This window comes from Lipophrys pholis (genome assembly GCF_963383615.2).
Source record: "Lipophrys pholis genome assembly, chromosome: 17".
In the NCBI taxonomy this organism is placed as follows: Eukaryota; Metazoa; Chordata; class Actinopteri; order Blenniiformes; family Blenniidae; genus Lipophrys; species Lipophrys pholis.
In genome coordinates, this window is record NC_137643.1 from 23,555,503 (window position 1) to 23,570,434 (window position 14,932).

The following is a 14,932-nucleotide window of genomic DNA, read 5'->3' on the forward strand; positions in this document are numbered from 1 at the left end:
GGCGGCCGATGATCCAAAGTTTTTACCAGGTCTGGATGACTCGAGGTTGAAATGATGGACCGAGAAAGACATCACCGCTCTCTGTAAACAAGGGAAGCGTCTGAGCGTTCAAGAAAAAGAAGAGTAATTTGCATTACAAAACAAGGTGTTTTTTTTAGATATTTTCAAATTCGGGATTACATTATGAAAGAGACTACGATTGATCCTAAAATTGAATTGAATGGCATAATCCAAATTATAGTGGCTGCGTATAATCCGGGTAAATCTCGGGTCATCTCAGCTTTTTCCTAAAACCTTCGAGGAGAATAGAGAAAGCTCAACACTTTACCTTAAAAACAAATGGGAATCAGAGTTAAAGACCAGAGACATTTCAGATGATGATTGGTATAAAATGTGGCTGACACAATGTTCGACCAGCAGCTCACAGATATGGAGGGAATTTGGTTGGAAGAATCTGACGAGATTCTTCATGACGCCTCAAATTAAGAGCAGACAATTAAAAACCCAGCAGCCATGCTGGAGACTCGGTGGCGATCAAGACGGACATCATTCGCATGTTTTTTGGTGCTGTTCTAAAAATAAACCGTTTTGGAGTATTTTAGATACAACTGTTAAAAATATAATACCCACAACATACCGAACAACTGTGCGGTCATGTATCTGGGAAAACTTGACGAATCCGAGGAACGTGACACCAACAACTAAATGGACTCATTAACTCTTCAAGAAAGAAAACCGTGCATACCGGAGAGGCCCCGTTGTATTTTTGTTTAGCACCGTTTGTGATTGTTATTGTGAAAAATTTTTTTTTAAAGAAAAGTGAAAAAGATCAGCAAAATAATGAAAACATAAATTAATTCATTAATAAACATCTAACATAAGTCTGGATTTTGTTAAAGTGCAGGTCCACCACTTTGAGAATTTGAATATTTCGACAAAGTTGTAAACTTATTAAATGAACAAAGTGTCATGTGTGGATATTCCAGTATATTATTGCCAGACCCAGACAGACAGGGAGAGAGAGAGACGACACACACACACACACACACACACACACACACACACACACACACACACACACACACACAGAGAGAGTGTACAGGAGAGCCAGGGAAAGAGAGAAAGAGGAGAAATTAACATTTTACCTGCAACTATTTCCTCCAGCTTTAGCAGTTTGGTGGCTGCTGGTCAGCCAACATGGCAACCTGCGGTTTTCCTGCAGAATTACTTCTGTGGTCGATAAATTCAGCGTTACAAAGATAATGACTTTCACTTTCTTAATCAGCCGTCAGGTTCAAGGTGAAACTTTCTGCCTTAATATTATTCCACTGGGTATTGTGCTGCTCTATTGTGACGGTGCTGCGCCCCCATGCTGCTCCGGTAAGGGAGTAAAGAAAACCCCCCCAAAAAAATGGTGTTAATCACGTTGAGTTCTTTTTACCAGTTAAACGTGGCAAATCAGTTAATTAAATTAATGTGTTATTTTTGACGACACAAGTTTTAAAGTATCTGTAAAAATCCTGTTTCAGTCCTGTTTTTCCAGCAGGTGTTGGAAACTGTCCCACCCAGTACCGGATGAAATTCCACAAGTATGAAGCCTTTTTGAGTCATTTCTTTAAATCGCAGAGGTGTTTTTCCTCTTCTTCTTTTTTTTTTTTTTTATCTTAGTTTTGATTTTGATTTCAGCAAGTTTTATGAGGTATACATTTACTAATGCATTTCTTAACTATATTATCCACAATCCATCCAGCTTTTTCTAAAACAAGTATTACTTAATACCAACAGGTCTGAAGAATTAAAACTAAATAAAAGAATGAGCAGAAACTAAATAAATAAATAAATAAATAAACAAATAAATAACGAAACAAATAAATAAATAAATAAAGGGGGGGGTGCGGTAGTAGCAGCAAAATTGATCTCCATCTTCCAACAGAAATGTATTTTTGTAGCCCTAAAGAGTTGTTCCATTTGGAAGACTTCCCAGACTTTCTCGATCCACATACTGTATGTTGGTGGCTCCAGTTTTCACCGTTTAGTTGTGATACATTTGACCGCAGCTGTAGTCAGAATTGGGAAAAGATATTTCTGAGCTCTATTATTAATATCTGTTGGTATAAATCCAAGTAGTGCTCACTTTTGGATCTTTTGTTGGAATAGGGCTCTCAAAGATTTTTTCCCCAAAATGTTTGTGATTTAGGACAGGTGGAGAATATCTGAGTGTGATTCCTGATCTCTGTGCTACAGTTCCTCCAGCAGGTATCTGGGTACTGTGGGCCCGTCTTTGCCATCAGTGCAGGTGTGCGGAAATATCTCACGAGTATTTTCCATTTGAATTCTCTCCACATAATGGAGTTGGTTACTTTATGGGCTTCAACACACGTTTCTTCCCATTGATCTTGTTGTGTATTGGTCTATTATATTGTCTACTTCCCTGCGTCTTTTTGTCCTTGACATGTCATTAGGTTTCATATGTGTAAATAAATGATAGGTTTGGCCGATGATTTCTCCTGATCGTATTTTTATCAGAAATTCCTCGATTGGGGTGGATTTAATCAATTTATTCCATTCTTGTTGTGGCTGTGTAGCCTGGAAATATAGAAATGTCCCCGCCGGTCTCGGGCTCATCTCAGGATCTCCGTGGCTTCTGATTCATCATGTAGTTTAGCAAGTGTTGACTCGCCGTTTGTCTCTCTGTGTTCTCTGAGTCACGCTCCAGTGAGATCATTCAACCCACATCTCTTTATCCAGCTGGAGCGCTTCTTTTAACAGTCGGGACGCGACGGCTGGAGAGCTAGAACCAGGTTTTTTTGGGAACTCGATTGATTCGGATATTTCGCCCTTCGCATCCTTCCCTCCAGGTCGTCACGCCTTCCTTTTAGATCATCCACCTACTCGACTAAGGTTGTTTGCATCGTCGCCACTTCATCCGACCAGGCCGAGAGTCCTACCGGCTTTCCAGCGCCCCCCTGTGTTTTTGTCTTTGAATATTTTATGTTCAAATTTTGTAAGAAAAGCTTCAAATGTGTAAGAAAGAAAGTAAAGCGGGTGTTGAACACGCGAGCTTTAAATGATGACGATGTGTGTGTCAGGTATGGAGGAGGCTCACTGTGACCGGACGGAGTTTCTCAGCAGCTACCCACTCAACATCGACGAAATCCAGCTGACTCCCGGCTCGCTGGGCAGAATCCGACCCCGTGACCCCAAATCCACCTCATGTGAGTCCACATGGACTCACCACTATTGCAGCGGCGTCCTGCTCCAATACAGCTGGTTTCACTTCTCTCAATTTTGTTTTACAGATGATCCAAAAGTTGTGGTGGCAAACCTCACGGTGAGTGACAAACTGAACACGATGGAGAGGGAGGAGGAGGAGGAGGAGGAGGAGGAGGTCAAAGGTCACTTATCACTCCTCTGTGTTGTTTCAGTGTAAGATGCCGACTCAGCACTTCAAGCCGTACCTGAAACAACATCTCCCCAAAAGGCTTCACTACGCCAACAACCGGCGCATCGAGGACGTGCACCTGCTGATGGAGAGGAAGTGGCACATTGCCAGGTAACCTGAGCAAACGTGCTTACCAAACAAACATCACAAGTCCCGGCACCTACGTATATATACTCCATGTGTTGGAAGTGTGACAATAAAGTTCAGAAACGTTTCCCTCCGATAACCTTTAACATGACACAGCGACATGGGCTTCCACTCTGCTGGTGCTGAGCGGCCTGCTGACCGACAGTTGTTGGTCACAGTCCACTGTCTGTCCACCGTCTGTCTCTGTGGATCAACAAACCACTAAAATGCATTTCAATGTGAAATTCATCCATTTCAGAAAAATGCCGGAAAAACTAAGGACCCGCTGCGGTTTCTTTGGCGACCACGGCTTTGACAACAAGATAACCAGCATGAGGGTATGACACTTCTGAACCAGGCTGCCAAGCTAACATGCTAGCTTTTATCATAATACCAAAGATGTAGCCACCAGCTAATGCTAATGCTAACATATAGTCACAAGCCAATGACAACATGTAGCCACCAGCGAATGGTAAGGTCATTACCACTGTTAGATTCAAACTACATATGATTAAAATAAGTAAAGATTATTTTGTTGAGTTAGCATATATAAGTATTTCATTCCAGACACCAAAATGAGTTTGAGTTGAAAAATATTTGCCTCAAATATTAAAGTATGTTGAAATACGATCGATAACCACAGAACCTCCAGTTCATGAGATTGACTGTATTGAAACGTTTGGGATACTTCAGTTTTCCTCCGCTTCAGTTGTGTTGCAGTGCCACACTCCACCACTCACTGAACATTGGCAGCAATGAGTCAACTTTCAGGCAATTAGCTGAACTTCTGAACTGTGCTTTTCCCCCTCAGACGATCTTTATAGGTCACGGGCCGAGCTTCAAATTCCAGAAGAGAGTGCCGGAGTTCGAGAACATCGAGTTATACAACATCATGTGTGGTGAGAACAGCTGAGTCAGAGCTGGAATAGCTGAGTCAGAAGTTGATCGGCAGAGTCGGAGCTGGTATAAAGATAATACATTTATAATATAGAAGCAATAAACTTCATCATCAAAATGCATCAATATGCTTAATGAATTAATGATTTAATGGTATTTTGAAAATGAATGATTTCAATAATAAAACTGTATGAATTAATCTTGAACCAAGACTGAACTCCAGACTCGCCGGTACCAGTTCAGTCATACTGGTCCGGTTTCACCAGTTCATCCATACCAGTTCAGGTCTGCATCTTGTCCAGAACTGGAACAATCTGACGACCAGCGACCGACTGAAACAGGGAAACATACAAACTGATGACACACTGCTACACAAGCAATCGTCCAGAGACACGATAGAGGAACATGGTACAGGACCTCTGGTAGTGAACTTCTGGTACCGAACCTCTGGTAGTGGACCTCTAGTAGTGGTTGGTCCAGACATCCTACAGGGTGACAAACTGTATCTCTGGGATTTTTTCAGGTAGATGAAGAGCAGAAGAGTCCCTTGTTATAGTTTCAGCAGTGGGAGTGTTGACCTCGGAAGTGTTGACCTTGGGAGTGTTGACCTTGGGAGTGTTGACCTTGGAAGGGTTGACCTTGGTAGTGTTGACCTTGGGCGTGTTGACCTTGGAAGGGTTGACCTTGGTAGTGTTGACCTTGGGAGTGTTGACCTTGGAAGGGTTGACCTTGGTTGTGTTGACCTTGGAAGTGTTGACCTTGGTAGTGTTGACCTTGGGAGTGTTGACCTTGGGAGTGTTGACCTTGGGAGTGTTGACCTTGGAAGGGTTGACCTTGGTAGTGTTGACCTTGGGCGTGTTGACCTTGGAAGGGTTGACCTTGGTAGTGTTGACCTTGGGAGTGTTGACCTTGGAAGGGTTGACCTTGGTAGTGTTGACCTTGGGAGTGTTGACCTTGGAAGGGTTGACCTTTGTAGTGTCGACCTTGGGAGTGTTGACCTTGGAAGGGTTGACCTTGGGAGTGTTGACCTTGGAAGGGTTGACCTTGGTAGTGTTGACCTTGGGAGTGTTGACCTTGGAAGGGTTGACCTTGGGAGTGTTGACCTTGGGAGTGTTGACCTTGGTAGTGTTGACCTTGGGAGTGTTGACCTTGGAAGTGTTGACTTTGGGAGCAGGACCCCGGTTTGATTCCCGGTGTGTTCAGGAAGGTGTCCAGTGTTAAACTCTCCTCTCTCTCTCTCTCTCTCTCTCTCTCTCAGACCTGCTGGGTTTGACTCCGGCTCCTAACAACGGGACTCACGGGAGTCTTAACGACATGTTGAAACATCCACCATTTCTTCCCAGCATGCAACAGGAAGTCACGGCGCCGGTACCCGCCGCCGACCTCACCACGACCCATGACCGCGCCGTGACCCATGACCTGGGCTGCAGCTGCCACGATGAGGTCTCTCTCTCACGCTCTCAAACACACACACACACACACACACACACACACACACACACACACACACACACACACACACACACACACACACTGATTGGATATTGATTGGCTGTTACACTTACTGAAAGCAGACTGGACTGATTGCAGCTTGTCAGATTTCAGGGCTGCTGAATGTGTCTCGTTTCTTGTTTCAGAACAAAGTGGAGGAGAATATTGAAGCCCTCAGCCCTGCACGAGACGTCTACACCTTCAGTAAGTCTGTAGACTGATGGTCTACACTAGGGGTCCTCAACAGTGATGCCGGTAACGCGTTACTCTCACATGACCACCTTAGTCATTACCATTTCTCAACCAGTAATCAGATTAAAGTTACTTCGCCACGTCAATGTGAGTTACTAATGTAGCGTCACGCAGGACGAGTTTCTTGTCTGTAAAGCCGCTTTATTATTAAACAGAACCGAGCCGCTCCTTTGTTCTCCTCCAAATGGACACACACACACACACTCCACTCTCAGCCAATCCCAGGCCAACTCGATGTAACTGCGTTCAGGTGACACAAAAGAATCGGAACTAACAAACAATCACTAAACCTTGTCGTTGCAACAAGAACACAACTGCAGAGATCTTGCACTATTTTTGTAATTTTCCTGAGTAAAAAGATATATTGGCAGGAAGCCCCGCCCCTTTTTTTCAGTCAATCAGTCAGTTTCCCTCGAGGGCCAAAATCAGACCAGCATGCCAAACCAAGGGCCGAAACAGCCACAGGTTTTTTTGCTCTATCTCAGTAAAAGTTGTTTTGATTGTAGATGTTTTAGCTGATGTTACCATTATTAATATTATTATTGTTGTTCTTATCATTATCATTATGAGTAGTAGTAGTCAAGGTGGTTGTAGTAATAATTAGGGATGTCCCGATCACACTTTTTTGCCCCCGATACCGATCCGATTTTTCAGAATTGAGTATCGGCCGATACCGATACTTTCCCGATCCGATACTTACATTACTATTGCAAATATATTCAATAGTCTATTTTTGGAGCGACTAAGAGGTCTGAAGCTAAAAGCACTATTGGCAGAAGCTTTGTTTACCTAGAAATTATTGTAAAACTCACTTATTGAATCAAAATTCTTCTCTTTAGTTCTTGTTGTAAACTGAGGAACATCCACACAACGAAAAAACGATCTTTGTTCTCCCTGGCCTTCTCCCAACAAACCGTCCACACCTCACTATGAACACGGCTCAACACGAGGCTTCAGGGCATGTAGTACCCATGCCAGGCCTTTAGGGGCGCTGTGACTCACCAAACAATAAAAAGCAGAAGAAGACAGACCACATAGAAATTTAGAAGTAGACTTCTGCACATAAACACATAAACCACTCTATATAACTCTAGTTTTATAGGTCTATGGCCCCGCTCCGCCTGCTTCTAGCTTCTGCAATTCGACCGGAGCTTCTAGTCCCTGATTGTTCTGGTTATTAGGGGACGTAGCGGACCGCGTTTTTTATTGTTTTTTGTTTTTTTTAGATCGGCGGGGTGATCGGCTGGATTTGCCGATCCCCGATCACTCACAAATCACTAATATCGGCCCCGATCTGATATCTACCGATCGGATCGGGACATCCCTAGTAATAATTGAAGCCTGGGATTTTCAAAATCTGTGTTGAGTGTCACATAAAAAAGCACTCTTGAGTGTAAAACCAAACAAGGAAGTGCAAAACCAACTATCTAAGTAATGATTTACATGCACACACAGAGAGACAGAAATACAGGGAGAGATTTTCAGTTTACTTTTTAAATTCCATAATTGTTGTTTCAATGCTGCATTTGTTTCTTTTCTCTCATTTCATTAATTTATTGTTTTTAATTGTGCTCTTTTGCATTTGAAGTATAAAAACTAAATGAACTTATTACTACTATTGTAATTTTTGTTAGAATACTCCAGTCAGATTGCCAAATAAACAAAAATGAATGAATTCACTCACCAATCAGTGAGAAAAGTGACAGTGATGTGATGAGGAAACCCCTCTGATGTATCCTGTCGTCTCAATCCTGAGGCCAAGATGTGCGACAGACAGTCTGTTTCTGGATTCTGCTTTGCAGACGGTCCCTGAACTCTGGTCACAACCGGCTGAACAGTGTTGTTTCTGCTGCTCCAAAGACAGAAACTTTTGTCAAAAAATGTGCTTGGTAGGATATGGCCTACCTCACACTGATGAGAAAGAGGCATCATTTGTGTGTTGATGACGTTTCATTAAAGAGTTATTGATGCTGGAACTTTACCGAGCTGCTCTCACCAAGTGTTTCTCAACTGTGGATCAGGGTCTATTGGCTGTGGAGCGATGGAACAAAATGGCAGCCTGGGGCTGATGCTCCTCAATACCTTGCACCAAATATCCTTTAAACCATAATTTATGTGCGCTAACTGACTGTGGACCATGTCAACATCGACTACAGTTAAGGACTATGATATTTTCTCCTGCAAGAAACCAAGCTCTCCACAGGCGCAGCACAAGGAGGAGGCTGCTGGCAGCATGGCGGACATGGTGGTGGTGCTAACTGAGCTCAACGGACTTCGCTCAGACTCAGAGGATTTTCTTTAAAGTTGGACTCTATCGATCACCGCCTTGGCAAGATGGCCAACGGCGTTGTAGCTCTGGAAAGCAACACGTGAAAAAGAATGTCTCTTCTATCATCACAAGGGTGGAAGAGGCTGAACATCGAATCATGACAACCGAGAAACAACTGGAAAAGGCTCAAACTGAACTGAAAAGTGCAACAAAACGACTTACATTCCTCGAAATGAAGACTGAGGACCTGGAAAACCGGAGCCGAAGGAACCCGACCGCTGACGGAGTTTATACAGACCATGTTACCGAGATGGCTGGGACTGGAGACCGCTAAATCCCCTATCCTGGAGAGAGTCCATCGCACCCTGACTCCACCGAGACCAGACCAGAACAGAGCGGTCCTGATTCGGTTCCTACACTTTCAAGACCGGGAGATTGTTTTCCGCTCCGCTAAACAGCGTGATGTGACACATGAAGGAAACAAACTTTTCTTTGCCCAGGATCTCTCAGCTGAGACTGTTAAACACCAATCTGGTCCCACAAACCCACCAGGCAAGGTGTTTATTATATATATTGGATTTACACAAGTTTTTTTTGACATTTCATTGTATTTTGCACCAGAACGTTTCATTGATATTGACTTTATGTTGAGATTGTAATCATTTTTAGTACAAACTGTTTGATCTTGCAAAAATATAGATAATTTCATTACAAAACTGAAACTGGACTGTATGTAGGTGCTGAAGTAAATGAATCTTATTTAATAATTATTTTGTACACATCTTATATACATGTATATACACTCACCGGCCACTTTATTAGGTACACCTTGCTAGTATCTGGTTGGACCCCTTTTGCCATCAGAACTGCCTTAATCCTTCGTGGCATAGATTGAAACATTCCTCAGAGAGTTTGGTCCATATTGACATGATAGCGTCACGCAATTGCTGCAGATTTGTCGGCTGCACATCCATGATGCGAATCTCCCTTTCCACCACATCCCAAAGGTTCTCTACTGGATTGAGATCTGGTGACTGTGGAGGCCATCTGAGTACAGTGAACTCATTGTCATGTTCAAGAAACCAGTCTGAGATGATTGGTGCTCTATGACATGGCGCGTTATCCTGCTGGAAGTAGCCATCAGAAGATGGGTACACTGTGGTCATAAAGGGATGGACATGTTTAGCAACAATACTCAGGTAGGCTGTGGCGTTGACACGATGCTCAATTGGTACTAAGGGGCCCAAAGTGTGCCAAGAAAATCTCCCCCACACCGTTACACCACCACCACCAGCCTGAACCGTTGATACAAGGCAGGATGGATCCATGCTTTCATGTTGTTGACGTCAAATTCTGACCCTCCCATCCGAATGTCGCAGCAGAAATCGAGACTCATCAGACCAGGCAACGTTTTTCCAATCTTCTATTGTCCAATTTTGGTGAGCCTGTGGGAATTGTAGCCTCAGTTTCCTGATCTTAGCTGACAGGAGTCGCACCCGGGGTGGTCTTCTGCTGCTGGAGCCCCTCCGCCTCAAGGTTCCACGTGTTGTGCATTCAGAGATGCTCTTCTGCATACCTCTGGTGTAACCAGTAGTTATTGGAGTTACTGTGGCGTTTCTATCAGCTCCAACCAGTCTGGACATTCTCCTCTGACCTCTGGCATCAACAAGGCATTTGGTCCACAGAACTGGCGCTCACTGGATATTTTCTCTTTTTTGAACCATTCTCTGTAAACCCTAGAGATGGTTGTGTGTGAAAATCCCAGTAGATCAGCAGTTTCTGAAATACTCAGACTGTCTGGCACCAACAACCATGTCACGTTCAAAGTCACTTAAATCACCTTTCTTCTCCATTCTGATGCTGGTTTGAACTGCAGCAGATCGTCTTGATCATGTCTACATGCCTAAATGCATTGAGTTGCTGCCATGTGATTGGCTGATTAGAAATTTGCGTTAACGAGCAGTTGGACAGGTGGACCTAATAAAGTGGCCAGTGAGTGTATATTGTGTCATTCATTCATTAGGGCTCCTGCGGGGCGGGGACGTCCCGTCCCTGTGTATTGAGGCTACCAGATGAACCAGTTCTTTCCAGAGCTGACAGTCTTGTGCCAGCTGCTCTGCATTCTCCACAGCAACTCCATGTTGTTGGAGGTTGCCCGTAATGATGTCAAGCCATTGGGTGCGGGGTTTGCCTTGTGGTCGTCTCCAACCTGCGGCCCTTGGGTCAAACTGGAGAATGGCTCTCATCAGTTGGTCCGGAGGAAGGCGGAGGACATGGCCGAACCAGCGGGTGCGACGTTGCGCAGCCAGGCAGGATGCTCTGGGCTGGCACATGCGGGCTCTAAGCACTATGTTGGAAACTTGCTGAGACCACCTGATGATCCCGATTTTTCTGAGAGCCCTGCCATCAAAGCCATCGATTCTTGCAGCCAGAGTCTTGTTTAAGGGCCAAGTCTCCGAGCCATAAAGCAGGATGGAGAGTAATGCAGAGTTGTAAATCCGGAGCTTTGTTTTGCGTGAGATGGTCTAGTGCCGCCAGAATGGTTTCCAGAGAGACTGCAGAGCTGATGCAGCCAGGGCTCTTCTGCGGATAACCTCTGGTTTTAGGTCCCCGTTGTCTGTTACTATGGACCCCAGATACACAAAGTTCTTGACAGGCTCTACAATGTCGTTACTGAGCCGTAGGGGAGGTGGATCCGGTCCATCAAGAACATACATGAACTTGGTTTTTGTCCAGCTCACTTGGAGGCCAAGCTTCTCTGCCTCTTCACTGTATATGCTCAGAGTGTCTCTCAGCTGACTGTGGGATGTGCTGAGCAGAATGGTGTCATCACCGTACTCCAGGTCAGTCAGGTGGGAGCTGCCGAAGGACACTCCGGGGACCCGCTCACAGACCCTGAACATCAGATGGTCAATGATGCAATTGAAGAGGTCGGGAGCAGCCACGCAGCCCTCGCGAATGCCACTGGAGACGGAAAACCAGTCAGAGTCCCTGCCGTTAATACGGACACAGCTCTGTGCATTGCTGTAGAGCAGCTTGAACAGGGCAACGATCTCAGATGATGCTCCAAGGGCCTGTAGAATACTCCACAGTGAAGCATGGCAGACGGTGTCAAAGGCAGCCTTCAGATCTATGAACTCGATGTAGAGATGGCGGTCTTTATGGAATTCATAGATCTTCTCTATCAGCAGACGAACGGCGGAGATGTGGTCTGTTGTGGAGCGGTTGGGCCTGAAGCCAGCCTGCTGGGGACGGCGGCTGCTTCTGATGGCTGGGAGAGCATGAGTGAGCAAAATCCTAGTAAAGAGCTTGTCGTGGATGGAAAGAAGGGTAATGCCTCTGTGGTTGCCACAGACCAGCCTGTCACCCTTACGTTTCTAGAAGGGTAGGATAACTCCTCTAGTCCAGTTGCTGGGAAGCCTCTCTGTTTCCCACACCTGATTGAATATGTGGGTAAGCCACTCGACGATGCTGTCACCGCCTGATTTCAGCATCTCGGCAGTTATTGCACAGATGTCGGGGGCTTTCCTGTTGTTAAGTTTCTTCAGGGCAGCTCTGACTTCCTCAGGTGTGACAGGGTCTGTGCTGCAGGCGTCACAAGGGGCTGCAGCATTAGCGGCCGTTAGGATGGTGGGATCAGCCGAGGTGGCGTCGTGCTGCAGAAGGAGGCTGAAGTGCTCTTTCCAGCGTTCAAGGCAGTTTGCTTCAGTTGTTATGAGGTTGCCGTCAGAATCTTTCACCAATGCTGTCTTGATGCGTGAGCCATTACGGGCTTGGCACAGCAAACAGTTCAGTCGCCGATACTCCGATAGGTCACCTCGGAGCTGGGCCTCACACCGCCACTCGATGATATCAAGAGTTCTCTCCGATATCCAGGGCTTTTTCAGGGAAGGTGGAGAGCATCCGAGGACATTGCAAGCTGACTGGATGACACTGACCTTGAAGGTCAGCCAGTCATTCACTTTGTCAGTAGCCAGGGCATCGAAGGTGCGGCGGATGGCGCAACTGAAGTCTGTGGCGATGTTGGGATCGCTGAGTAGAGAGGAGTCCAGGCGAGGCTGAGTCTTGGTGTGTTGGTTTGCTCGCAGCTTTAGCTTGAGCTGGGCCACCAGCAGACGATTGTCTGTGTTGCCAAGCTCTGCTCCTCGGTACACACGGCAGTTGGTTCTGCCATCCGGGCTGTACCATGTCCGGTGATGGATGATATATATTGTATACATCTTTGTATTGGTTTAATAACCATAACATATTTGGTATTTGGTTCGTTCAATATCAACTGGTCCTACATTTGTCCTTGTTAATGTATTCATAACCCACCCATTTGGCTGCATAACATGGAATTCGTTTAATTTATTGAAGAAAAAGTAGATAACTACTTTGAATTAAATACAGACCAAACCAATGCCTCAGTAAGACGGGAGGCATTTCAGTCCTACATTAGAGGAGAAATACTTAGCTTTGATTTGTTTTTCTAAGGTTTCCATCTCTGCTTTTTGCTGTTTGGTTTTAGAACTTGTAAAGCTGAGAGATGGTCCATTTAAACACAAAGATCTGCTGCTTTTGAGAAATAATTATAGGAAATTATCTGCTGCAAAGAGTTTATTATGGCTCAAACAGTCTTACTATGATCAAAGAGAGAAAGCTGGAAAACTTTTGGCAACTTTAGAGAATTAAGAAAATATAATCCGATAGAGCCATTAATAGTATAAAAACATCTTTAGGAGGAGTAACAGTGGATCTCTTGGAAATTAGTTGGAATTTTAGAGAATTTTATCAACACTTGTACAAATCAGAAGAATCACAAAAACATAGAGGAAAGGGACATCCTTCTTGACCATCTTCACTTCCCCCAAATCACAGATGAAGACGAGTTAGATGATTAACAATTGTCACAGGCCATTCAAAATATTAACAGTGGTAAAACACCAGGACCCGATGGTCTGCCAATTACATTTTATAGAAAATTTAAGGAAAAACTACTTGTCCCACTTTTCCAAATGTATAATGAATCTTTTGAGGACGGTGTCCTTCCTCAATCACTGAGGCTGGCAATGATAACTGTGTTTAAAATCAGGCAAACCAGCTCCAGATTGTGTGTCATATGGACCAATAAGTGTATGGGTAAAAGAGATGGCATCATGTTTTGTGTAGGAGATACTTACTTACATCGTGAGAGGTAAGGCAGAGTCATTTGAATGTGTATGGAAACAATTACTGGATTCTCTTGAGCAAGGGGGTGTTGTAAGACGTGTTGCTGTGTGTTGAGAAATTTTTGTGCTGTTTTCTTTATACATTTGTTTTTCTTTTAAAATACTTGTTTGTATGAAATCGTGTTGAAAGAAATTCAATACAATTATTGTTAAAAAAAAGTCATTAATGCCGGAACTTTACGGAGCGGCTCTCGGCATGTGTTTCTCAACTGTGTATCAAGCAGTGGCGGCTGGTGATACTTTTCTTAGGTGGGGCCAATTTTAACTATAGTGCGCTTATAAACCACAATACATCAATCTTGCCTTTTTTTTATATTGAGAGAGAACCCAGTGATGAAACATTATAGTTCTTTGAAACAGCTGGTGACACTTAAGACTTTTATTAACATACAAGTAAACAAATACAAGCAGATGCTTCATTAGTCCTGAGTCCTGAGTGGTGCATTTAAGTATGACTTAAGACAATCCAAACTCTTAAGTTTCACATGAGAGCTATTAACACTTGGAAGAGCCGCACGCCGATGATTTCAGTCATGGAGCTTATAACTGACAGGCAAAGAGCCAGGGGTTGGCCACCCCCTGCTGTATACTGACATTTACACCACCCTGCCTCCGTCACATTGACGCTGAGCTGCTGTGTCTCCAGATGATACACTCCTCCCATTCGGTCGTCCGGCCGTCATGTTCCACACTCGGTACAGTCTCCTCCATCACGTGGAGTTCATCAGCGGCTACAGCACTGAGCTGGCCATGCCTCTTTGGACGGCATTCACCCTGCAACCACAGGTACACACACACACACACACACACACACACACACACACACACACACACACACACACACACACACACACACACTGCAACCACAGACATACACACAAATCTTTAGATTAAATCTGTGGATTATATATATAAATATATTTATTTATTTATTTTTTATTGTGGATTAGATCTTTAGATTAGATCTCAGGATTACATTTTGAGATTAGACTTTAACAGATCTGAAGATCCTCCATGTTGTCTTTTGTGCAGGACGACCTGGCTCCGGTTACAGAAGCATCGTCCAGCGTTCAGTGCGTCCGAGTGGATTCCAGAGTGTTGGCTGATCACAGTCAGAGCTGCAGCACCTACAATCACCACGACCAGCTGACCTTCGGCTTCCTGTTCCCCCCAGGTACCTTCCTTTTCCCCCCAGGTAGCTTCATGTTTCCACTAGGTAGTTTCCGTTTCCCAGTAGGTAGTTTC

General features: G+C 44.5%; 1 protein-coding gene across 1 annotated transcript in view; it reads left to right on the forward strand.

Annotated features, from left to right (window-relative positions):
• The window catches only part of enpp2l (ectonucleotide pyrophosphatase/phosphodiesterase 2-like), a 56,706-nt gene that overhangs the window by 34,226 nt on the left and 7,548 nt on the right, over positions 1 to 14,932 (forward strand). The window contains exons 13-21 of the mRNA XM_080484228.1: positions 3,090 to 3,215; positions 3,300 to 3,331; positions 3,426 to 3,553; positions 3,828 to 3,906; positions 4,380 to 4,467; positions 5,724 to 5,908; positions 6,103 to 6,160; positions 14,334 to 14,473; positions 14,720 to 14,861. Of these exons, the coding sequence (XP_080340354.1) occupies positions 3,090 to 3,215; positions 3,300 to 3,331; positions 3,426 to 3,553; positions 3,828 to 3,906; positions 4,380 to 4,467; positions 5,724 to 5,908; positions 6,103 to 6,160; positions 14,334 to 14,473; positions 14,720 to 14,861 (978 nt within the window). The remainder of the gene's footprint in view (positions 1 to 3,089; positions 3,216 to 3,299; positions 3,332 to 3,425; positions 3,554 to 3,827; positions 3,907 to 4,379; positions 4,468 to 5,723; positions 5,909 to 6,102; positions 6,161 to 14,333; positions 14,474 to 14,719; positions 14,862 to 14,932) is intronic.